General features: G+C 40.9%; 2 protein-coding genes across 2 annotated transcripts in view; both read left to right on the top strand.

Moving 5' to 3' along the window:
• The window catches only part of LOC311035057 (uncharacterized protein), a 28575-nt gene extending 27531 nt beyond the window's left edge, over nucleotides 1-1044 (top strand). The window contains exons 5-6 of the mRNA XM_084043137.1: nucleotides 243-395; nucleotides 778-1044. Coding sequence (XP_083899263.1) covers nucleotides 243-395; nucleotides 778-860 — 236 coding nt within the window. The 3' untranslated portion in view covers nucleotides 861-1044. The remainder of the gene's footprint in view (nucleotides 1-242; nucleotides 396-777) is intronic.
• A 3993-nt stretch (nucleotides 1045-5037) lies between these two features.
• LOC311035058 (uncharacterized protein) lies at nucleotides 5038-25400 on the top strand. Its single transcript, XM_084043138.1, has 6 exons — nucleotides 5038-5054; nucleotides 9694-9822; nucleotides 18026-18127; nucleotides 18389-19915; nucleotides 21540-21674; nucleotides 24555-25400. Exons 2-6 carry the CDS (start codon nucleotides 9777-9779, stop codon nucleotides 24632-24634), a joined length of 1890 nt encoding a protein of 629 aa, XP_083899264.1. The 5' UTR covers nucleotides 5038-5054; nucleotides 9694-9776; the 3' UTR covers nucleotides 24635-25400.
• Nucleotides 25401-27071: the final 1671 nt, after the last annotated feature.

Raw genomic sequence — 27071 nt, 5'->3', positions numbered from 1 at the left:
GATTTATGTTTGTGTCTCACCGAATATAACGATCAACAATGTGTTGGCGTTTCGGTGTACAACGCTGCCATACAAGGAAGTATAAATGCACATAGCCAGCGGAGAGGGAAGGGGGGCTCGCGTCCTCTCTTAAAAACATGCTTCAAAGACGCAGAATACGGACCGCTCAGCACCTCTGCTCATAACTAAGTGGTCTAAAATCATGGTTTTCATGGTTTGTTTTTGCCTCTCTCGCTTTACAGGAAAGCAAGGTCCGGAGCGAAAGTGCATTAAAAAGGAGCCTACCAACACCCGGAAGGGTGTGGGGATCCGGGCCGGGTATTACCCTCTCTCCGAGCGGCAGCAGGTGGCTTTGCTCATGAAAACGACAGCTGTAGAGTCCGTCAACAGTGCAGGTAGATGCTTGTAATGGAGGACACGTCTCCATTGTCTTGTATAGTGTTATTTATTGATATTGTATTGTGTAGCTGCTATTTTCTATTTGATTATGGTATTTGTATTCCTCTATCTGAATGTCTCACGTATGTCATCACGTCTGGATTCAGCAATGTTTTAAAAAAACGTTTAAATGGTCTATCTCCACAATTCATTACCTTAAATGGTCTACCTCCACAATTCATTACCACATACATTGATTTATTTTTGAAGACCTGTTTGTTTAGAAACATTACAGTTTCTTTAACCATTACAGTGTCTTTAACGTCTGACCCTGGTGTTAGTTTCATGCATATTAACATGTCCTGTCTTTGCCATTACATTTGTTCAACTCTCTCACAGGCTCCGATAAGCAGCTTGTCATCGGATGTGTGATGTCCAACTACCAGGATCCTCTGGACATCAAGGAGGAAGAACCTGTGTGATCTTTCTACTTACATTGACCATAGTTTGAGGTTTCATTCAAAGCTGATGAGTTTGAGTTTGTGCATTAACCTATAGTTGAGTTGTTAAAAATGCTGACTCATAAAAATGCCTGGTTCTTCATGAATAATAATTTGATATTGAAAAAACGTATTCATTGTGAATCATGTAATCTTTTTACGTTTCCTCTTATTCCGTCTTATTATTTCCTATCATGAAAGATGTGTTGAAATTATGTTTGTAAAACATTCTGTGCTTATTCGGCACGTAATGACATTTCATTTCAATTGTATTACAGTTGTATCAGTTTTGGGTTATACTGCAGTGGACAGACTTACATGTTTTTCATGTTAAAATAAAGTGAAAACATTGGACCAAGGTAACTGCAACTGGCATTGCTACATTCATCTATTCTCTCTCTGTGGCAAAGACTGAGGTGTTCGTCCATGAGCAACTCCTCCTATTGAAGCAAGAACTTCCTGCTAAGTTACCTTGTTAGCATGCTATGATTCTACTAGAACAGAGATGCCTTGGTGTTCACTCCACCATTCGTACCCATGAAGTGTGAGACGTCAGCCCAGAGACATTGCTGCGGTTGAGCCTCTATGGACGGTGGTACCGTCTACTCTATGCTATATTCCCTCATACACTTTTTCCCAAACAGTCTTTCTTTCGCGGACCAATTTTTATAGGTCGCGAGTTTTAATTTAATTGATTGATTTAATTTTCTTTTTTTTTTTATTCCAACAGTTTTTCAAAGTATTTTATAATAAGTAAAATCTGAATCTATAGAAATAATGAAAATAGTAGATCCACAAGCTCGCTTCGCGACATGTTGTGAGCTTGTAGATCTGCTATTTTCACTATTTTGGGTCCCGGGCAAACATCTAATTTCTCTTTTGGATCCTGAGCTAAAAGGTGTGGAAACCACTGCTCTACGCTATAGTCCCTAATGCACCTTAAACTACGCTATATTCCCTAATGCACCTTAAACTGAGTGTGTACAAATGGACCCATAATGGTCCATTTGGTTCCATTTGTACACACAAATCTGTAAAAGAAAAAAAGTGGTTTTCATTATATTCTATTGTCCTAAATTGTAGCAGTTCTTTAATAAATTGGTTATTATTAACATTATGTTGCCCTCTATATTCCATGAACCCTAGCATCCCTATTCTGGGCATGTCATAATAAACTAGAATTCTGTGAAAATATAGGCAAACATTTGGGCAAAAATAGCCGATCTACAAGCTCAGAGCATGTCACATTTTGAGGTGTTACGAGCTTGTAGATCGGCTATTTTTTGCAAAGATTTGTTTTGGAGGGGGGAAAAGGAGGGGCCTCACAGATGTGGGGACCCCCACATCTGTGACCCCAGCAATGTCCAGGTTTGTTTTCATATTCTGATGCTGCATGGAGACCAGGGTTTATGGTTTACGAATACAAACAACTAAGACTCTTATCCAGTGGTGTAAAGTAACTAAGTACATTTAATCAAGTACTGTGAAGGTACAATTTTGAGGTACTTTTACTTTACTGGAGTATTTCCAATTGTCAATACTTTTACTTCTACTCCACTACATTTCAGAGGCACATATTGTACTTTTACTCGACTACAATTATTTGAAAACTTTAGCTAGTTTGTAGATATAAATTATTACATTATAAAACATACATTAACCACTTTAGCCCTATTTTATACCTAGGCTATTTGAAAATAGCCGATCTACAAGCTCACAACGCGTCGCATTGCGAGGCGTTGTGAGCTTGTAGATCGGCTATTTTCAAAGATTGTAGTACTTTTTCTACTTTTACAAGTACATTTTGAATTCTGGACTTTTAAAAGTTTTACTCATTAACAGAGTACTTCTACATTGCAGTATTGATACTTTTACTAAGTAACACATTTGAGTACTTTTTCCACCACTGCTCTTATCACATTTATAGGATGCCTGCATGGACACACATGGACTCATTCTGGTGTTGTGTCAAGATATGTTCCCCCATCATGTGATATACGGTTTAGGGGTTAGTTTAGAGATGGTTAAGGTCTTTGGTTGAAATGGGAATCTCTTTCATTCTCATAACTAAATTTAATAACAAGTTATTTACCCTAACATTCACCCTTTTGACTCACAAAGATTATCTGGCGCCATCTTCTGGCAGAATTGAGAACAAGGGAATAGGCATTCATAGCACAAATACAAAGTGCTAATATAGCTGCAAGCAGTGATAGGGGCCAGGGAATGCAGAGAGAAAAAAGAAAGAAGCAATGATAAGTATAAGTATATAATATGCACAATAAGCCATAGAAACATAGAAGACTGAATTTGACAGAAAGAAGACCATGCAATTAACACATGAGCATTTTAAACCCTCACTAACCCTAACCTCAGTAAAACTATGCCTACCCCTAACCTCAAGAAATACTATGCATAAGCCTACGAATGCCAAATCATGATCAACACAACGTCGGGGGCAGGGATCGAACCAGTGACCTCCGGACACATACGCTGCCTTTCTAATCGGGATATAAATAAATTGGTAGAAGTTTGTGACAATAAGGTTTTCCTTAGCAGAAACGATTTTAATTGTTAGCTATACTTCATCATCATGACCAGTGACAGTGTGATTGTGGTGTTCATGGTGTAATTTCTCAACTGTTTATTATTTAAGCCCCATTTGACTTATTTAATAAATCTACATCTGTAATCTGAATATGTTGATATAATATTGATCTAACTTAATAAATCTACATCTGTAATCTGAACTTGTTGATATAATATTGATCTAACTTAATAAATCTACATCTGTAATCTGAACATGTTCATATAATATTGATCTAACTTAATAAATCTACATCTGTAATCTAAACATGTTGATATAATATTGATCTAACTAAATCTACATCTGTAATCACAGCTGCTGACCTGGTGCGTTGTCCTGTGGCTCAAAGGTTCACTAAATATTTCATTTCAACACCAAAGAGACATTCAGTGTCTGCAGTTTTTCAAAGATAGTGAAAATAGCTCACAAGCTTGTAGATCTGCTATTTTCTAATACCCTGAGTACAGAACAGGGTTAAAGTGGTTAAACTGTTCCTTGTTTTGCTGGGGACTCCTGGGTGTCCCCAGGCTGCACTTTAAGAACCGCTGCTCCACACACACACACACACACACACACACACACACACACACACACACACACACACACACACACACACACACACACACACACACAGGTTTGTATTAATATCACTATACTTGTGAGGACCTCTAAATGTCTAATCCTAATCATAACCCAAACATGAATATTTTTCTAATTGTAAACCTATCTCTAAACATCTATTTTGAACCATTAAACAACCATTTGTCCTGTGACATGGTTCCTCACAATGTCTATTTCTCATATTCTACTATACTTGTGGGGACATTTAGTCCTCGCAAGTATAGTAATGCAAAATCAACAAAACATGCAATTTTTGACAATATTTGGTCTCACCAAGCAGCTTTGGTGTGCTGCTGGTTGTCCTCAGTGACTTCTAAACACGCACGCACACGCACACACACACACACACACACACACACACACACACACACACACACACACAGAGTGTCAGAAAGCTCAATGTTTTGATACCATGTAGGCCAAGGCCAGGTTCTCTGCTTATCAAAGTGGGGTCCGGGGACCCCCAGGGGTCCCTGCGGGGGTTCCAGCTTTAAATTTCTCTAAATATTATAAACTTTCAGGACAGCCTAAGTACAAATATCATTTATGAAAAGGCTACTATAGGCTACAGTGAAGTCGGACTGAATAATGACTTCACTGATATTTGTACTTAGGCTGTCCTTAAAGTTTATAATATTTAGCGAAATTTAAAGTTTCAGATACAAAAGTAGTAGTAGTAGTAGGCGAGAATTAGCAAGCTGGACATTTAGACTGAATGTTTCCTTTATCCTCATCTTGCGCTAATGCACGCAACTGTTTTGCCAGGTTTTATTTGTGTTGTTTCTCATAAGCGTGCATACTGTTGTCCGTCAGCAGCGCGAGCGCAGTAGACAGAGCCTTGACTTCAGTGCGCTGACCTTCTATATCTATGGCGCTGACTCTCTAACAGTGTGTGTTGCGGGGGGGACACGTTAGTGGTTACACACAAGCGGAAGTAGATTGTGTGTCTCAGCCAAGAGAAGTGTGAGGTATGTTTACATTTTGACGGAGAGTGTTCATGTTGTCGTGTACATTGTGCACGTTTGTTTATTACGTTTATGGTGGTTGTACAATGTGTGTTTACTGAAACAACACTAGCCATGGTTCACATAGCCTCGGAAACCCAGCCTTTTTTTGGTTCACATGACGCTCGTCTGTCACTAGCCCTGGTTCAGAGCTAGTCTGTCACAAGCGTCATGGAACCACTTGTTCCTGGTTTGTGAATGTTCTACATTTACAACCTATACATCTACATAAACGTTCACATTTCAAATATAAAGTGCTAACTCAACGGCCATGGATGTAACAAGTTAAAACGCCTGGGTCTAAGTACCCGTATCTTCCGTATTGTTCATTAAAAAGCATTTTAATCCGAATGGCGGCCATTTTCTCATAATTTTCTTTATGCTTTCAACTACGTGACCCTATCGGTTGGGAGGTGTACTGCACTCTGATACATTATTAACTATGAAACAATGGCCGCCGATAGGAGTAAAAAGCGATTTATTAAACAATACAGAAGGTACGGGTACTTAGACCTGCGCGTTTTAACATGGTACATCCGTGGCCATGCAGTCAGCACTTTATATTTGAAATGTGAACGTTAACGTAGATATACGGGTTGTAAATGGAGACAGCTAAGTAGCGCCACGACTGTCCTGTTATGACAGTCCTGTTTCAGGGCTAATAATACACATGCCAGTATTTGAGACACACACACACACACACACACACACACACACACACACACACACACACACACACACACACACACACACACACACACACACACACACACACACACACACTCTGGTGGGAAAAGTACTACATTTCTTTACTTAAGTAAAAGTATAAATACTGCAATTTAATACTCTGTTGCAAGTAAAAGTCTGAAATTCAAAATGTACTTGAGTAAAGTACAAAAGTATTGGCATCAAAATGTACTTAAAGTATAAAAAGTAAAAGTAGTCATTATGCAGAATGTCCCATTTCACAAGTTGTCATGTTGCGACGCATTGTGAGCTTGAACATCTTCTATTTTCAGAGAGAGAGAGAGAGAGAGAGAGAGACTCAAATGACATGCTTGATGCCTATGTTATGGGGGAGGAGAAAGACACTTGCTAGGTGCTCATAGTATTTGCCCAGTGAGTAAAGGCACATACTGTGGGTCCTTGCTTAGATTTTCTGAGGGTCGTAAAATTCCTTAAATCCCTTATCTGGAAAGAGAGAGGCGGCATCTGGTGGGAGGCAACATCCTTTGTGTGGGTCTGTGTTGCAGAGTCAGTGGGAAATCAGTTTCGTTGAGGATTTGGGATCGAGGTAAGTTGAGGAGACTCGATAATTATATGTGCTGATATGTTTATTGTTTATGTGAAAATTCATGTTGGTAATGTAGCTGCCCTCGGTTTATGAATGATGACAAAGATGGATGGTCTCAACGGGTGTTTTTATTATCACTTCTTGCACAGTAGAAGCATTGTCGAACACCGTGAAAACTATAAAATTGAGAATAAATAGAATAAATATTACTACAAATACAATAATTCATAATTTAATAGTTTCACATCAAACAATAAAATCTGTGCATTTCAATCAATCACTTTCCAATTAAATTCAGCTCAACTTATTCAATTCAACAATAAAACGTTCAATTATAATGCAGTGATTCAATAGTTAATTAATTTAAACTACAAACAAACAAAACCCAAAGCAAACAAAAGAACAAAGCAAAAAGCACCATAACCCAAAGACAATACTAAACAAATACAATTAATTAACTCACAAATCAAACAAACCCAAACAAATAAACAATGCTGTACCTCACTCCGCTAACCGGGGGTGCTAGGTTGCAAGCCACCTTGGAACTTTAAACTTCAACTGGGTTCATCAAACAAACAGGCACAGCATGCGACAGCAGGAACTGTGGACAACAAACCATTTCACTCAAACTGAATACCTTTTAACATTACTTAATCATTAGAGTGAATGTTGCATACAACAAACATTTCATACCTTGCTGCGCCTCAAACAAACACATGATGTGTCTCTCCACCTCTCACTCTGGCTTTCAATGTGTGACTGAGCTGCTCTGTTAAGCTAGCAGGCCTCAGTTATAAGAGCTCAGGGGCAGCAACAGGATGTTACAAAAATAAAGTGACAGGAAGTGTCAAAATAAGGTAAATCAAATAAACAACGAAAACAATAAATAACTTCAAATAAATAATTAATTGAAGTAAAAATGACGAAGTGTCACGGACAGTTACATATTGTCATTGTGTTTTCTGTGTTTATTTCCTAGGTTTATAACCTGACCTGGTTAGATCTTGTTAGTAGAATGTGAGCCTACTGGCATGATCGTAGTTAAAACTATGGTAGTGGTTTGACTGGCCGCTTAGCAGCACGATTGGCTGCTCGGTGTGTTAATGTATGTTTGTATTGTGTTAGTAAATAAAAACCATCAAAGGCACAGGTCTGAGCAATAACTACTTGAATTCCTCCCAAACTCCTGGCCTAGTCAGAGGGCTGTAGTCAACCAGACGCATGAGTAGTTGCGCCTGGTTGGATTTCTGAACATTGACCACATTGTCAGAAAAGGGCAGAAATTATGACAATAGCTGATCTACAAGCTCACAGATCTGCTTGTAGATCGGCTAGCTCAAGCTTGTAGATCTGCTATTTTCACACATCTGTGGAACCGAGTCAAACTAAATGTAATGCCTCATCTCCTACATTCAAAGTGGTTGTCAGGGTGGGGGGTCCCCAGTTCAAATATGATTATTTTGGGGGGTCCCCAGTTCAAATATGATGATTTTGGGCTGGGGGGGGGGTCCCCAGTTCAACTGTTCAGCCTGAACAGTTTGGGAACCCTTGGTCTAATGGAATACAACCACCTTAAAGTATATTAATCATTATGTGTATTGATTGTATTCCTGAACGAGTGATCTCTCTACATGCAAGCAGAGCAACGACCTTTAATCACATTTTAAACAAAAGAACAAACAAAAACATGGCTATTTGTGCACAATTTTAAATACATTTGGAAACTTTTTTTTTACATTCATCCCAAAGGTTTTTTAAGTGAAAGCTAAATATTGGTGCTATTTGTTTCAAAAGCTTTATTCCAAGCTAACCTTTCATGCAACTGTTCCTGACAGAAAATGCACACTTTTAATGTGTTTGTAAGCTGGTTCTGTTCAGTTGTGATGCAACTGCAATGTCTGTTTACACCTGTTTTTATTCCCTTGTAATTGTACATTCATGTTTTAGTTTTGATTATGTTCCACTTTTGCTTTGGCAATGTAAACGTATGTTTTCTTATGCCATTAAAGTCCCATTAATAGAAGATACAGACAGACAGACAGACAGACAGACAATGTTTACCAGCATAAACAGTGGCTGCTTTAGCTTTGAGAAGGGGGTAAGAGAGAGAGGAGGAAATCCATTCCTCTCTCTCTCTGGGAGGCGAGTAGCGTTAGTACCGCTAGTTTTGCATCTTGGCCACTCCTCCAGTCACTTGTGCCGAGTTAATCATTTCACTCCCAGTCGGTAGTCCGCGGGTTCAAATCTCACTGCAGACATTTGATTTTCCACCATCCAACGCTACCTTTTGCAGACAATAAATGAATCAGACCATTCATCTGGGTGTTATCAGGACCTACTGACCTACCGACGAAGACGACTTAAAAAGTTCAGTTTCGGACCATGACGGAGGCACGCCGTCTCAAGCGAACATCAGTGCCCATACCCTAGGTGGGGTTGGCGAAAGGGCCTCTCTGTGTGGAGTTTGCATGTTCTCCCCATGTTGGTACCCTCACAAAAACATGCAGTAATCCTGGTCTCTATACTGCCTCCCCCTGGCGCTACGTCTAACCAAGGAACCTCCCCCTGTTGGGTGATAAGAAGCGCTTGCTAGCTCTCATGCATTGAAGGAGGCATGAGCTCGGCTCTAGGCTCTCCCTAGGCTGGCAGAGGGAGTGTACACAGACCAGGATTACATAGACAATTGGCACTGGGTGAAAACATGAGTTACAAAATTGTGGGATAAAAATGTAAGTAAAAAAAAAAAGTCCCCTCCCTGAACGTTGCGACGTTCGCTTGAGCCTAGCCAGCGCCGTTGGAGTTATGTACCGATAGGCACAGAATCATGGTTTGATAAATCGCGGGTAGGTCAGTATGTCGCCTACTCGCCCATTCAGTGGTCTGATAAAACGTGATAATCTCCCATTCAATGCATTGATAGCATTCGAAGCCGGTGTTAGGTTTAGGTATAATTTTACTGAGGTTGGGGTTACGAATAAGGTTCGGTTTAGGTATAATTTTACTGAGGTTAGGAATAAGGTTAGGTTTAGGTATAATTTTACTGAGGTTAAGGTTAGGTTAGACATAAAAAACGCTATGAAGAAGTTCAACAAGGCAGTCACAGCGACTACTGGCCAATCACAGCACGTCCTTACCGGGTCTTGTTCAAACTAGCGGTAGTAGCGCCACTTTCCTCTGGGAGGAGGACTTAAAACAGACGGCTATTTTTCCGTCACCAATATCAAAGGTTTCAAAGCATGATTTTAATGAAAGATGAATAGATTCGTGGCTGTTTTGAAAAAAATATATTCTTCTGATTGTGTTTTCTAGATCCAGAGCTATTTGTGATACATTTAGCCCCAGGCCAAACAACACCCATCCTACAGTGTCTGAAGAACAGCGTTGTAGCAGTGATGCAGACCACCATGCTGAAACCAGTGATCAAGTTACACAGAATAGGTATGTACTGTTTTATTTAGATGTACTGATGCCATTTTTTCCTTACCGATACCCATAACTTGCGGATCGGTCGATACCGAGTATCGATTTGATAACAGTGTGTAATTTAAACAAATCTAAGACAGTGGTTCTCAAAGTGTGGTCCAGGGACTCTCTGGGTTCCTTGATAGGGTTCCAAAATGGATCCTTACAGGTCTGTATTTGTACACACTCAAGAGTTATTGGGGTCCTTGACATTAAAAGGTTTGAGAACCACTGATCTTGGAATAAATAAGAAATACAAAATAAAACAGTTGTGCAACATCAACTGAAGCATTCAAAATACAAAATAATTGATTACTGTAAATGACATATCTTATTACATATCTTAATTATGTGGTATTGGATGAAAATGTGCAGTCCCTAGAGGCCAAAGAAAAAACATTTTCCTGCATTTTTCCCATCTGCCTTTTATAGCGCCACCAGGAGGCCGGCTTATGTAAAACACATTTCTTGATATTACTCTCTTACTTTTATCCAAATTTCACATAAATCGGTACACATGATCTCTACAGTCATGTGATCGAGACGGATCTGTTAGATTTATCATATTCCATCCTAATTGGCTAAGATTGACGTCTAAAGTTTGCAAGTGTGGCCCGTTTTAAACAAGAGGCCTCAAATCATGAACTTTTAAATGCCACCCTTCTAACTAATTAAGTCAATCTATCGTGACTTTGACTTCAGTGTACTGCCTGCTCAGATCTCAGCGTCAGGTCTGAGGGCGTGTAGACTTTGGCTGCACCCGTTTGTTCCATTGTAGACCTGAGGAGCAGCATTGTCTGATCGTCTGACAGGCATCTGGACACATGTATCCACTCCAAAATGTATAATGTATGCAAAAGTGTCCTGTAAGTCCATATGGGCTGGGCTTCCTTGGAAGCATGACACTTAAATAAAGAAAAATCTATCAAATCAATCAATCACGTTTATCTAACACGTTGCGTTATGTGCCATAAACGGTCCGGACCGTTTTTGGCCCATTCTTTTATATTTATATTTTCCCCATGTGGGGCGCTCTAACGAAACTTTGGGATCATCCAAGGAGTCTATAAGAAGGAGAGGCCGGATGTGGATCCATGTAAAAAATGCTTCCGTTCGTCCGCTCCAATGTTAACTCCTTGACTAAAAGCTTAATATCTCCTATTTCTTTTTAACATGGTGGAAGTGAGCCGTTTTCGATTGGCTTTCACTCTGCAATGGAGGATCGCGTCAGAAATATTAATGTTCCAGGCGTTATATGGGACCCTCCACCGTCTCGCACGCAGGCTTTGTTTACATGCACATCCGCGTCAGGGCTTCTACAGCACGAAACATATCAGCGTAAGTGGATGGAAGACATGCTGGCACTGGATGTACCCTATTTTAATAAACCTCTGGCACACGATGTGTTAAACAAACTGCTTTAACAGTAATTCAGATAAGAATGGAGATCTGGCTGCATTGGCTATTTGAAAATAGCAGATCTACAAGCTCACATGCAACGCGTTGTGAGCTTATAGATCTGCTATTTTCAAAATATTTGAGCGCTTTTGGGAGTTGGGACTAGTGCCGCTGTAATCTTTTCATGGACAGTGAGGTCTCCAAACGTATACAGTAGCGTGTCCTTTTTGGCAACCTGGGTTAAGGATATAAACATGATGCTTCAAACCTGTTAAACAAGATTATGACTGCCTTGCCTGCTATCTCTCATTAGCGTGGCGGCACGGCAGCTTGTCACTCAAGGGGAATACATACTGTACAATATTTAAGGGCGTGTTATGTAAATGACGGTTGGTTTCAGCCATCACATTTATCAAAGGACAGACCAAATGTACCCTAGGATTGGCTGTACAGGATCGCTTGATAAATGTCACTTGGACTTCACTTGGCGTAAGGTCATTCCTAGGCTCAAAAATAAGCTGGTTTGTTCACTCCATTGATAAATGAGGGCCAAGCTATTTCTAAATCCAATGTGACTAGTGCACTTGCTTTGCACAGAGCATGGTAATGAAAAAAGTCATTTACTGACTTAGTACATAAGTGACTGGCAAATTTACTCTTTCCTTAGTAGTAAGGGAGATATGTGAAAAAGTTGTTTACTTTTGGCAGAAAGTGTTAATGGGTTTCCCGCCATCTTGAATTCCAACATGGCCGCAATGACGACCATGTGGTAATAGGGTTTGCCATCACTCCACATATTTTCTTCCAACAATATTTTCAATTCAAATGTAATTCATAAATTACATTTATGAATGTTACATCATTATAGTGCACAGACTGCTGTGCCAAAGAGGCCAACTGGCCAAGTGAAAATGTTTTGAGGGTGAAAAACGCATTCAGTAAACTAAATGTAAATTATAATTTATTTAGGCCTACTTAATTATATAATTAAGTTTAGTTAACTTTACTCTCTGTAATTACTACTATCAGAATAAATTCTTTACAGTTTGTGAGACCGATGTGACACACTCTATCTGCACAATATGCAAGGGTAAAGTACCTTGTGGGGGAAAGAAGCCAAATAGTATCAACACGACTAATTTAATTCGGCACTTGAATAAGGATCACAAAGAGGAGCATGGCGATTACCTTAAACAGACCGCAGAGAGCGAGGAGAAAAAAGGCAGAGAAAACGCAGACACGGGCGCTGCTGGTGCAAAGAACTATAGAGAGCACCCAGTGCTATAACCCTCAAGGTGAGAAGGCCCAGGGGATCACGAGAAAGGTAATGGAATTCATAGGCCTGGACGACCAGCCATTCAGTGTGGTGGAAGATATTGGATTTCAGCGACCACTCGCTCATGTTGAGCCCCGGTACGTTCTCCCTAGGCGCCAATACTTTGCAGACGTCGCCCTACCGGAGCTACACAAGGAGGTGTATACACATCTCAAAAGCCTATTGAAAGAAGAAAACGTTTCATCAATAAGCTTCACTAGCGATATCTGGAGTTCGGACGTCAGTCCCATAGAGCTGCATAAAGTGGTCCTACATACACAAGAGTGCCCCGGCTCCCATACGGCTGCAAACCTTACAAACGGCATTTGAGAACATGCTCCAGACGTGGAAGATATAAAAAGAGAGGGTTCATGTCTTACTACAAGATAATGCCCGAAACATGGCGAAAGCCATGGAGGACGCAGAATTACCAAGTCTGCCATGCATGGCCCACACTCTTCAGCTAGCTATCCATGATGCAGTCCTATCACAGCGCAGCATTAAAGACATCCTAGCTATAGGAAGATGGATCGTGGGTCACTTCAAGCACTTGCCTCTGGCCTACTCTAGGCTGAAGGCTGTGCAGGGAGAACTCGGCCAGACCATCAAAAGGCTACAACAAGATGTTTCAACTAGGTGGAACAGCATCTATTACATGCTGCAAAGCCTTTACGATCAGAAACGCGCTCTGGGTGCTTATGCAGCTGACTTCGAGCTACCGGCTACGTTCACTGCTAACCAGTGGGGACTGATCGAGAACATGCTGTCTCTTCTGCGACCCTTTGAAGAGCTAATGGGGGAAATAAGCGCATCCTCTGCATCTACCGCCGACGTCATACCGTCTGTGATGGCTTTAAAACCTTACCTGGCCAAAGAAGTGGAATCGGATCATGGTGTGAAGACTACTAAATCATCCCTGCTGGAAGCTGTGACCACAAGATTTGCTGATATAGAAAATGAACCCTTCTACACGTTGGCAACTATAATGGACCCAAGGTCAGGAAAAAACACATTTAGCCTAGAATATTATAAGTAAAATATAATTATGAATTAACAATATAAAAGTTATTTAGATTATCCAACACCACAATTTAGTATAGAAAACATGTTATTTTTTAGCTTCTATTTAGCTTGGCTCTATTATTACACACAGTAAAATAGTCAGTGTTGACTTAACTCAATCGTAAACAAATGGAACCAAATGGACCCTTTCACCCTTATGGTGCACATACTGTACAGTCCATGTCTAAAACAACAAATGGCAATGCTAAATAAAATGAATGTGATATTTTATCACTTTTTTAAAAATTTTGTTTCAAATAAAAGGTACAAGGACAGATTTTATTCTGCAGAGCTGAAGACAAAAACACGGGGACTGCTTTTGGATCTGCTGAGCAGACAGGCAGGCCCAGACCAAGGACCCAGTGCCAACGACACAGGTGAGCCAGCTGAGAAGGTGCCACGACCTGGTTCCTTGTCATCAATGTTTGTTGAAATCATGGAAGAAACCCCACAGGCCCATAGCGACATCACGGCGACATCACAGCTGAATCTCTACCTCTCAGACCCACCCATCCCTCGTAGTGCAAGGCCTCTGGAGTACTGGAGCACTGGAGCACATGCAAGGATCGCTTTCCTGCCCTGGTCACTGTCGCAAGATCTTACCTCTCTGCACCCAGCACGAGTGTGAATAGTGAGCGCTTGCTCAGTGCTGCCACCAACATCCTGAACGAGCGCTGGAACAGACTCTCTGCCGAAAAGACTGAGAAGCTGCTCTTTGTTAAAAACAATCGGACAACAATGATTTGAAGGCGTAGGCCTTCAGCCTAAACAATACTGCAAATTTTCAAGCAAAAAATTATGCACTTTTGTTTTGCTTATGTGCTTTTCCCCCCAGGTCTTTCAGACCCTGTTTAAGCCTCAATAGAAGCTACTTAAGTTTACATCCTAGGCCTAAGACATGTTGAGTTAGCAATAGTGTGCAATAATGCCAGTTCAATGTGCAATAATGCCACTATAATGGCATATGTTCAGAAGCAATTTATTGTCAGTTGCCTCTGCCTGTATGCCATTTTTATTTTCAGGTATTTTTTACCCTGTTTAAACCACAATAGAGGCTCCTTTTGTTTACATCCTTACGGCCTAAGAAATGTTAGAGATTTAACAATGTGCACTAATAATATGCCAGTTCAATGTGCAATAATGCAACTATGCCAATGTTCAGAGGCATTTTATTACACTGTGTTTAGCCTATTAAATAGGCTCAGTAAATATTTGAATTATTTAAATTCATATTTCTTATGTTTGCAATAATGCAACTGAACTGCTGCAGCAAGCCACTTTTCTGTTTATTAAATGGCTATCTTTTCAGTCTGTTAATAAATATGACTGAACTTTCAACCTTCAGCTCTTGCCAGTTCTTGAGTGCCCACTGCCTACTAGAGGCCATTCTGGTGTATTGTTTTCCACGGTGCGGCTGTGAAGGAATAGTTAAAGTTATGCAATCAATAAATAAATAGTAATACTAGTAAATAATTCTACAAGGTAAATATATACATTAATGAATACATGTATGAGTGAATGAATTAATAAATAAAAAAGTGAAATAAGATACAAAAAGCTAGTCAATGTCCAGGCATCACATGTAATGTCAACTCAGGTTGCAGAAGAGTTTGCGTCTGTGACTTTTTGCTTCACATCTGCATATAAATTGGGAACTACAGTTTCTATAATCCAAAGATGAGTTGGTATTTGGTCGTGTCACTCACACTCATTAAGCAGCTGCCTGAAGCCTGCGTTCTCAACAGCACTGTATGGGCTAGGTCTTTACATATAAAACGTAATAGTGTTGTGTGATCTTCTGAGACCGTTGGGATGTTGAGGGGAATTTTGACTTGAAAGCTTCATTCAGGGTTAGTTGAGAGTCAGACACACATGGGCCCGGTGTTGTACTGCTCGTACCTGCCTACCTTGCATACTGTTTGACTGTCCAAATCCCGATTTCCTGGTTTTCGCAGAAATCCAAAATGCTTCCATATAGACTGTGGATAAACTTGCTCAGACTCCTCCTCTATGTTGCTGCTGGTATTGTGTTGTGTTGTAAATTGATCTGACTCTGACATGCGCTGTTGGATGAAGTTGTGTGGACTGGTCATTGATGCCACCTTGTGGCTTTATGTGTTTATTTGTCAAAACGTCCTGCGTCTCTGACGCACATTTTTAATAAAGGACGCATTAAACCAACCATCACGGCGTCCACGGGACGCATACAACCAAAGCGAGCCGAGAGCCACGCAGCCGTGCTCCAAAGCGAGCCGCGCACCAAACCGAGCCGCGCACCAAAGTGATCCGTGAGCCGTGCACCAAAGCGAGCCGCGAGCCAAACCGAGTGCGAGCAGCGCACCAAACCGAGTCATGTACCAAAGTGAGCCACGCACCAAAGTGCGCCGCGCACCAAAGTGAGCCGCGAGCCGCGCACCAGACCGAGCCTGGACCTGGACATCCTCAGCTTCAGTTGTGTGCATGATCAAACTTGAAAGTAGCCAGACCATGTCTTGTGCATAGGAGGGTTTGATTTCTTCATGGCTTGTCCCAGGTTCAAAGTCGGCACATAAAACATAGACTCAAGCTGCATTAGAATTTGGACTCCATCAAAACAGATTAAACCTTCTTTCCCATTTCAAAGTGATGAGGTGTCAAAGTTTGGAATACGAAACCTAATGACCTGATAATGTTGGCGGCCATCTTTAATTGTCATTTTGCGACCGGATCCTATGGGAAAAGGGCTTGGATCGGGCAAAATTTTACATCAGCATACTTAAGATTCCATATGCAAATTGTCACACTTTCAGAATCAGAATCAGAATCAGAATCAATCTTTAATGTCACATCACATTACAGGTAAAGTGGGTGAAATTCTTGGTTGTGCAGGCTCAGTTGCAGTTTAAAAGATAGATAGTCATCTCATAAAGAGAGAGGAGAGGCATAAAGTGCATACATGACTAATCTACATAATACAATAATGTGACTATGTGCATAAACCTAAAAGTCATGAAGTGCTTCTAAAGTGTTAAACAGTTTGTATCTGTGCAGTGTCACCAAACTTAGTTTTTGTTCAGCAGCCTGATTGCTGCTGGGTAAAAACTGTTCAAGAGTCTGGTGGTACTGCTCGCCAGGCTCCTATACCGTTTGCCCGGCCGTGGATGCGGCAGCGGTTTGAACAGATTGTGGCTGGGATGGTAAATGTCCTTGATGATGTTCTCAGCCTTAGCCTCACACCATTTTTCGTGTATTCCCTGGAGGGCGGGAAGCTCCCCTCCCACGATGCGCTGCGCTGTTTTCACCACTCTCTGCAGATTTTTGCGCTCCGCTGCGGTGCAGTTCCCAAACCAGGCCGTGGCGCCGCTCATCAGAACGCTCTCGATGGTACTGCTGTAGAACGCTCTGAGGATGCGAGGGCTCACTCTGAACTTCTTCAGGCGTCGGAGGCAGTAGAGTCTTTGTTGGGCTTTTTTCACCACTTGTGTAGTGTGTGTGGCCCACTTCAGGTCCCTTGAGATACGTATCCCAAGGAACTTGAAGTCGCTGACCTGCTCCACTGCAACTCCATTGATGTAAACTGGTGCATGCACCCTCTCAGTCCTCCTAAAGTCCACGATCAACTCCTTGGTTTTATCCACATTCAGAACCAGGCTGTTCTCCTGACACCACTGTGTCAGTGCTCCAACCTCAGCTCTGTAGGCTGTCTCGTCATCGCCGTCGATCAGGCCCACCACCGGTGTGTCGTCCGCGTACTTGATCAGGACGTTGGAGCTGTACGTGGCTGTACAGTCGTATGTGTACAGGGAATAGAGGAGAGGGCTCAGCACACAGGCCTGTGGGGCTCCTGTGTTGAGGGTCAGGGGGTCCAACGTGATGTTACCCATCCTCACCACCTGACGGCGGCCCGACAGAAAGTCCAAAATCTAGCTGCACATGGTCGAGTGCAGGCCCAGGCCTTTTAGCTTTGCGACCAGTCTGGTTGGGATGATTGTGTTAAAGGCAGAACTGCAATCCACAAAAAGCATCCGCACACATCTGTTCTTCCCCTTATCCAAGTGGGTGAGCGCAGAGTGTACAGCCAAGGCAACTGCGTCGTCCGTTGATCGATTCTGACGATAAGCAAATTGCCATGGGTCCAGCGTGGCAGGCAGCACGGAGCAGATGTGGTCTCTCACCAGTCTCTCAAAACACTTACTCACAATCGGTGTTAGAGCGACCGATCTCCAATCGTTGAGGCACGTCACCTTGGAGTGTTTGGGAATCGGGACCACGATGGATGATTTAAGGCTGTAGGGGACCAAAGCCTGGTGGAAGTGAACAACTGAGCCTATTTTTGTTACACATCTCCCCCACTATAGTGTCTATTATTGTTGGAGTTGATTTAGAACATCCTGAATTCATGTGAATTAACTTCCTTTATTCCAGACCAGTCTATGGTTTCTAGACTGCAGATGAAGGTGAACTCTCCAGACACAGCCAGGACTGCTTCTACTAAACGGAGGCAACCTGTAGACAACCAGGACCTCGGTTAGTTTCATGCTCTCTCTGTGTCTTTGCTTTATTCTGTTGTCCCTCATCTTTACCTCTAATGTAAAACTGGAGAATAATATTGGTGATTATTTTGTCTCTTTCCTGAAAAAGTCAAAACCATTTGTCAAGGATGTAGAGACATTACCATATTTCAAAGTAAAACTGACTTTTGTTTTAATGAAGGCTCTGAATTTAAAGGCAGATTAATGTATAAAGCTGTCTTTTTTCTGTTTTTTTTTTTTATTTTTTTTATCTCAGATACCTCTCCTGCCCTGTCCTCAGTTAAAACAAGGGGTTTCTGCTGTGACCAGTGTGGACAACGCTTCACTTCATATTATTATCTCAAAGTACACCAGCAAATTCACACAAATCAGAAACCTTACTCTTGTGCACAATGCGGCACAACCTTCACTATAAAATCTAGTCTGTTGGCACACAAGAGAATTCACGCTGGAGTGAAGCCATTCAGCTGTGAATTTTGTGAGAAGTGTTTTACTCAGTCTGGAAGCTTGAAAAAACATATTCTTACCCATACTGGAGAGAAGCCTTACTGCTGTGACCAGTGTGGTAAAAGGTTTGGTGAAAAGGGTAGTTTAAGATTACACCAGAGAGTTCACAGTGGAGAGAGGCCTTACTACTGTGACCAATGTGGGATAAGGTTCCCTAGACAGCATCATCTCACACAACACCAGCGAATGCACACCGGAGAGAAACCTTACGGCTGTGACCAATGTGGTGAAAGGTTTGCACAAAAATCTACTCTCACAATACACCAGAGAATGCACACTGGAGAAAAGCCTTTCCGTTGTGACCAATGTGGTAAAAGCTTCAGACAACGCACTCACCTAGTGACACATACAAAAATTCACACTGGAGACAAACGTTACAGCTGTGACCAATGTGGAAAAAAGTTCAATGACCTGCGTTGTTTCCAAATACACCAGAGAACTCACACTGGAGAGAAGCCTTACAGCTGCGTCACATGTTGGAAAATGTTCAGTACACAGTCTTATCTCATAATACACCAGAGATTTCATACTGGAGAGAAGCCTTACAGCTGTGACCAGTGTGAGAAAAGCTACCATACACAGGGAGGGCTAAAAGTTCACCGAAGAAGTCACACGGGCGAGAGGCCTTACTGCTGTGACCTTTGTGGGGCAAGGTTCAGTGTAATGGGTGCTCTCAACTCACACAAAACAACTCACAGTACAGAGAAGCCTTACTCATGTCACCTGTGTGAGAAAAAGTTCGCTCAAAAGTCTCATCTACAATCACACCAGAAATATCACACTGGAGAGAGGCCTCACGTCTGTGACCAGTGTGGGAAAAGGTTCACTCTAAAGGCGGCTCTCAAGATACACCACAGAGTTCACACCGGAGAGAAGCCTTACTGCTGTGAGCAGTGTGGGCAAAGGTCCTCTACACTGTCTTCTCACAAAATGCACCAGAGAATCCACACCGGAGAGAAACCTTACCACTGTGACCAGTGTGGGAAAATGTTCCGCAGACCGGCTCACCTTGTATCTCACCAGGTAACTCACACTAGAGTGAGGTCATTCAGCTGTAACCAGTGTGAGAAAACCTTCACTCATAAGTCTAGCCTCAACCAACACAATAGAATTCACACCGGAGAGATGCCTTACTGCTGTGACCAATGTGGGGAAAAGTTCAATAGATTGGATAATTTCAAGAAACACCAGAGAAGTCACACTGGAGAGAAACCTTGTGACCCACCCAGTACCATCTCTATTAAACAGGAGGAACCTGAAGACCTCCAGGACCTCAGTAAGTTTCATTGGCCCTCATTTATAAACCTTGCACAGAGGAAAAAAAGAGGTGATTTAACTGCTATATATTGTCAGTTTGACGTGCGCGTGCTGTACCCAACGCTCAAAGCTCACGTCAGGTCTCTAGGTCGTGTTCTCGTAAATCGTTGTCATCGTAGACATGCAGTGCAGCATTGTCTGACAATGTAAACATATCGGTGTGCAGCAGCCACGTATTATTAAATTAAAATGATGTTACTGCAGGAGTCTGAAAGTCTTAAAAAAAGTATTAAAGTAATATTCATATTCATATAAAAAAAGACCACATAAATTACTTAAAAAGACAAAATCCAAAGGAAGTCTTTAATTTGTAATTAGGTCTTAATAATGACATAAAAATCTTCCTATTACTCATGCAAAATTTCCAAATCAGTAAGCCTCTGCAACACAATAGCGTCAGTCAGTGTTGCCAGATTTTGCAAGAGAAATAAGCAACCAGGTCTATGATAACAAGCCCCAAATAAGTGACTATTACATTTTGAATTTAAAAAAACAAACATTTTAGTAACACATCTGGTACGGGGGTCCCCTGGTACAAAATATTTTTAGATGGCGGTCCGTGTACAAATGCATATTAATTTGGGGGTCCTTGCATGAAAATGTTTGACAACCACTAGTTTAAACAACAAGGCCAAATAAGCAACTACACTTTTGAACCAAGAAAAACACAGCTACCAATATTTACAAGCAACTTAACAGAAAAACAAGCCCAAAGTAGCTTACAATAAGCAGACCTGGCAACACTGGTGTTAGCCTATCCTCAGATTGCTGATAGTCATGGTAATCAATTAACTACTATAAATGGAATTTATTCAGGTTATAAATAGACTGGCACTCAACTCTTTCATGAAAAAATGTAATAGGTCCCCAATATAATGTTGTTTTTTCTTCTCACGCTCTCTTTGATCTCCAAGGGAGCTACATTCATGCATGTTCAAATGATCTGGAAATTTGCGAAATTTGAAAACTACAAACGAAAACTATGTACAAATGTCACGTCAATGATCTATCATCTAAATTTCTAATTCAAAGAACAATATAATATATCCCATAGAACAGGTGTGTGATTGTGAGTGAGAGAGAGTGGAGAGCAGAGGATGAGAGTTAGATTATAAAGATTAAACATCTAGCATACTGTACATTCTATGCCCTATACAGACACAAATAATCCAAAGATACAAAGTTCATAATAATATGAAAAAGATAGGCCTAATTTACACTTCACAGAGATGGATAGGAACTAAAAAAACAACACTATGTGAAAGGAGGAAGAATAATAGAGACGGAACAGAGAGATTTGTGGGAGAAGAGTAAAGAAAAGTAGATATGTTTGCACCAGTATTTATTGCACTGGTATGTTTTTTTTGATTCCCTTCAAATTAGTTATTTATACGTTTTAAGTCAGATTTATGTTAGTGTCTCACCGAATATAATATAGCCAGCGGAGAGGGAAGAGTGGCTCGCGTCCTTTCTTAAAAACGCTTCAAAGACGCAGAATACGGACCGCTCAGCACCTCTGCTCATAACTAAGTGGTCTAAAATCATGGTTTTCATGGTTTGTTTTTGCCTCTCTCGCTTTACAGAAAAGCAAGGTCCGGAGCGAAAGCGCATTAAAAAGGAGCCTACCAACACCCAGGCCGGGTATTACCCTCTCTCCGAGCGGCGGCAGGTGGCTTTGCTCATGAAAACGACAGCTGAAGAGTCCGTCAACAGTCCAGGTAGATACTAATGGAGGACTCGTCTCCATTGTCTTGTATAGTGTTATTGTTTGATAATGTATTGTGTAGCTGCTATTTTCTATTTGATTATTACGGGGCCAGAGCTCAGCACTGGACCTGTTTTGTTATTGGCAGTATTCTGTCACTTCTTCTTCTTCTTCTGCCACTTTTTGCAGTTCTGGCTGAACCGTGCAGTCGCTTTTTACGAAACTCGGCCATATGGTAGATGGTCATGAAAAACTATCAAGAAATAATTCTCACAATCTTTCGTCCAAAGGTGGCGCTATAGCACTCAATTGAAAATGGCAACTTTGAACAGGTACAACTCATGCCCTGTTTGACCTACAGCCATGAAACTTGGATACACATATGCGTCTCCTCATGCTGAACAACTTTCACCCTCTGACTTTTGACCTCTGACCTTTAGATCTCCCACCATTTTGAATTATATGAAAAACAGTCATTGGCTCCTAACTTCTGCATTTTTTCACTTATGGAAAATCCGTTGGAAATTTGTGTAGGCAGAGGTCCAAAGTTGAAGTGTTAAACGTTTCGTGCAGATTGCTCAAAAATCCCAGGAGGAGATAGATTTTAACTATTACAGTTTTATGAAAATTATTCATCTGCACCTAAAACATACATGCAGACTCACATTTCTTTGAAACTTTGCAGAAATGTACAGGGTCATTCCAAATATCACTGAAACCAATCTTACTCCAATTGGCCAAAGGGGGGCGCTATAGCAATTCTTTGAAAATGCAAACTTTAAACAGGCATAAGTCATGCCTCGTTTGGCCGAAAGTCGTGAAACTTGCTTACACTTGTGCCTTGACTCATGAGGAACACATGTATCGCTTTGACCAGTAAGCTCCGCCCTTAGATTGTCCGCAATTTTGAGCAGTTTGAAAAATACTTGTTTTTGGCAATTCTGGCTTAACCGTGCATACGCTTTTTACGAAACTCGGCCATATGGTAGATGCACATGAAAAACTATCAAGAAATAATTCTCACACTCATTCGTCAAAGGGTGGCGCTATAGCACTCAATTGAAAGTGCCAACTTTGAACAGGTGCAACTCATGCCCTGTTTGACGTACAACCATGAAACATTGATACACACATGCGTCTCTTCATGCCCGACAACTTTCGTGGTCTGACTTTTGACCTCTGACCTTTAGATCGCCCACCATTTTGAATTATATGAAAAACAGCGATTGGCTCATAACTTCTGCATTTTTTCACTTATGGAAAATCCGACGCTTTTGTTTTGTCGGCAAAGGTCCTAAGTTCATGTGTAAAATGTTTTGTGCAGATTACTCAAAAATCCCAGGAGGAAATAGATTTTAACTACTGCAGTTTTATGAAAATTATTCATCTGCCCCTAACACATACATGCAAGACTCACATTTCTTTGAAACATTGTAGTAATGTAGAGAGTCATTCCAAATATCACTGAAACCAATCTCACTCCAATTGGCCAAAGGGGGGCGCTATAGCAATTTTTTGAAAATGCAAACTTTAAACAGGCAAAAGTCATGCCTCGTTTGGCCGAAAGTCGTGAAACTTGCTTACACTTGTGCCTTGACTCATGAGGAACACATCTATCGCTTTGACCAGTAAGCTCCGCCCTTAGATTGTCCGCAATTTTGAGCAGTTTGAAAAACACTTAAACCCAGGATTTTTCAGCTATTTGCGTGAAACTGTATCATCTGTGTGGTCTCCTTTTTCACAGTTCCTTGTCTGTTGGTCCAATGGCGTCTCCCTTAAATGAGTGCCTCACAATCTCAAGGTCGCCAGTTCAAGCCTCACTTGATGCAGACTTCATTTAAGTTGAATTGCAAACAACATGACTGTATCAATGAATACATGTGCAAATGGTAAAGATAACCTGAAATGCTTATTTGAGAGTACGCTTTTTCAATGTATGACATACTTCATTCTGAAAATAGCCGATCTACAATCTCAAAACTTTTCAGATAGCAACGTGTTTCTGAGCTTGTAGATCAGCTGCTTTCACTCTTTTCGGTTGCGAGGAGACATACAATTTCTCTATTGGTAAATGGTTTGTGAACGAGTGATCTTAGTGTTGGCTTGGTTCATGACAGAAGGCAAGAGTTTATGATCTTCAACAGACAACATCAGCCTGGACAAAGCTATAGCACTATAGGTAATGTTGAAGCCTATTAGTCCGCGTCTCTCTCTCTCTCTCCAGTTTCCATCTCTCTCTCTCTCTCTCTCTCTCTCTCTCTCTCCAGTTTCTCTCTCTCTCTCTCTCTCTCTCTCTCTCTCTCTCTCTCTCTCTCTCTCCAGTTTCTCTCTCTCTCTATCTCTCTCTCTCTCTCTCTCTCTCTCTCTCTCTCTCTCTCTCTCTCTCTCTCTCTCTCTCTCTCTCTCTCTCTCTCTCTCTCTCTCCAGTTTCCCTCTCTCTCTCTCTCTCTCTCTCTCTCTCTCTCTCTCTCTCTCTCTCTCTCTCTCTCTCCCAGTTTCCATTACTCTCTCTCTCTCTCTCTCTCCAGTTTCCATGTCTGTCTGTCTGTCTCTCTCTCACTGGCCCCGTATTATCGCTGCTTGCAGCTATATTGGTATTTGTATTCCTCTATCTGAATGTCTCACGTATGTCATCACGTCTGGATTCAGCAATGTTTAAAAAAAAACGTTTAAATGGTCTACCTCCCCAATTCATTACCTTAAATGGTCTACCTCCACAATTCATTACCTTAAATCTTCTACCTCCACAATTCAATACCACATACATTGATTTATTTTGAAGACTTGTTTGTTTAGAAACATTACAGTGTCTTTAACGTCTGACCCTGGTATTAGTTTCATGCATGTTAACATGTCCTGTCTTTGCCATTACATTTGTTCAACTCTCTCACAGGCGATAAGCAGCTTGTCATCGGATGTGTGATGTCCAACTACCAGGGTCCTCTGGACATCAAGGAGGAAGAACCTGTGTGATCTTTCTATTTACATTTACCTTAGTTTGAGGTTTCATTCAGAGCTGCTGAGTTTGGAGTTTGAGCATTAACCTATAGTTGAGTTGTTCAAAATAATGTTTCATAAAAATGCCTGGTTCTTCATAAATAATAATTTGATATTGAAAAAACATATTAATTGTGAATCATGTAATCTTTTTACGTTTCCTCTAATGTCTTATTATTGCCTATCATGAAAGATGTGTTTAAATTAAGTTCGTAAAACATTCGGTGCTTATTCGGCACGTAATGACATTTCATTTCAATTATATTACAGTTGATCAGTTTTGGGTTATACTGCAGTGGACAGACTTACATGTTTTTCATGTTAAAATAAAGTGAAAACATTGGACCGAGGTAACTGCAACTGGCATTGCTACATTCATCTATTCTCTCTCTGTGGCAAAGACTGAGGTGTTCGTCCATGAGCAACTCCTCCTATTGAAGCAAGAACTTCCTGCTAAGTTACCTTGTTGGCGTGCTATGATTCTACTAGAACAGAGATGCCTAGGTGTTCACTCCACCATTCGTACCCAGTGTGAGACGTCAGCCCAGAGACATTGCTGCGGTTGAGCCTCTATGGACGGTGGTACCGTCTACTCCCTCATACACTTTTTACCAAACAGTCTTTCTTTCGCGGACCAATTTTTATAGGTCACGAGTAAATAGCTCCTTTTTTCCGTTTCCCACATTTAAAAGAAATATATATATATATATTTCAAAAGATTTAATGTTCTTTTTTAAGCAATTCCAACAGTTTTTCAAAAGCAATCTATAGAAATAATGAAAATATCAGATCCACAAGCTCGCTTCGCGACATGTTGTGAGCTTGTAGATCTGCTATTTTCACTATTTTGGGTCCCGGGCAAACATCTAATTTCTCTTTTGGGTCCTGAGCTAAAAGGTGTGGAAACCACTGCTCTACGCTATATTCCCTAATGCACCTTAAACTGAGTGTGTACAAATGGACCCATAATGGTCCATTTGGTTCCATTTGTACACACAAATCTGTAAAAGAAAAAAAGTGGTTTTCATTATATTCTATTGTGTCATAAATTGTAGCAGTTGTTTAATAAATTGGTTATTATTAACATTACGTTGTCCTCTATATTCCATGAACCCTAGCATCCCTATTCTGGGCATGTCATAATAAACTAGCATTCTGTGAAAATATAGGCAGTCATTTGGGCAAAAATAGCCGATCTACAAGCTCAGAGCATGTCACATTTTGAGGTGTTATGAGCTTGTAGATCGGCTATTTTTGGCAAAGATTTGTTTTGGAGGGGGGAAAAGAGGGGCCGAGTACATACTCCTGTGGGGACCCCCACATATGTGACCCCAGCAATGTCCAGCTTTGTTTTCATGTTCTGATGCTGCATGGAGACCAGGGTTTATGGTTTACAGTTTATGAATATAAACAACTAAGACTCTTATCCAGTGGTGTAAAGTAACTAAGTACATTTAATCAAGTACTGAACTTAAGTACAATTTTGAGGTACTATTACTTTACTGGAGTATTTCCAATTGTCAATACTTTTACTTTAGCTAGTTTGTAGATATAAATGATTACATTATAAAACATACATTAACCACTTTAGCCCTATTTTATACCTAGGCTATTTGAAAATAGCCGATCTACAAGCTCACAACGTGTCGCATTGCGACGCGTTGTGAGCTTGTAGCTCTGCTATTTTCAAATATTTTTGTACTTTTACTTTTGGTACTTTAAGTACATTTTGATACCAATACTTTTCTACATTTACTCAAGTAAATTTTGGAATTCTGGACTTTTACTCATTAACAGAGTACTTCTACATTGCAGTATTGATACTTTTACTAAGTAACACATTTGAGTACTTTTTCCACCACTGCTCTTATCACATTTATAGGATGCCTGCATGGACACACATGGACTCATTCTGGTGTTGTGTCAAGATATGTTCCCCCATCATGTGATCCCTGGTTTAGTGGTTAGTTAGAGATGGTTAAGGTCTTCGGTTGATATGGGAATCTCTTTCATTCTCATAACTAAATTGACCCTAAAATTCACCCTTTTGACATCCAACTCATGACGGAGTCACAAAGATTATCTGGCACCATCTTCTGGCAGAACTGAGAACAAGGGAATAGGCATTCATAGCACAACAAAGTGCTAATATAGCTGCAAGCAGCGATAGGGGCCAGGGAATGCAGAGAGAAAAAAGAAAGAAGCTATGATAAGTAATATGCACAATAAGCCATAGAAACATAGAAGACTGAACTTGAGAGAAAGAAGACCATGCAATTAACATATGAGCATTTTAAACCCTCACTAACCATAACCTCAGTACAACTATGCCTACCCCTAACCTCAAGAAATACTATGCGTAAGCCTACGAATGCCAAATCATGATCAACACAACGTCGGGGGCAGGGATCGA

The sequence above is a fragment of the Gymnoscopelus microlampas genome, assembly GCF_963454915.1.
Source record: "Gymnoscopelus microlampas genome assembly, chromosome: 19".
Classification (NCBI taxonomy): domain Eukaryota; kingdom Metazoa; phylum Chordata; class Actinopteri; order Myctophiformes; family Myctophidae; genus Gymnoscopelus; species Gymnoscopelus microlampas.
This window is presented reverse-complemented; position numbering and strand designations above follow the sequence as displayed.

What these genes read in the sequence shown, in the direction of transcription:
- LOC311035058 (XM_084043138.1), top strand. Translation starts at nt 9,777, where the DNA reads ATGCAGACCACCATGCTGAAACCAGTGATCAAGTTACACAGAATAG. An exon ending in TGAAGACCTCCAGGACCTCA is followed by an intron (nt 19,916 to 21,539) that starts GTAAGTTTCATT and finishes CTCGCTTTACAG; the next exon opens with AAAAGCAAGGTCCGGAGCGA. An exon ending in AGAGTCCGTCAACAGTCCAG is followed by an intron (nt 21,675 to 24,554) that starts GTAGATACTAAT and finishes ACTCTCTCACAG; the next exon opens with GCGATAAGCAGCTTGTCATC.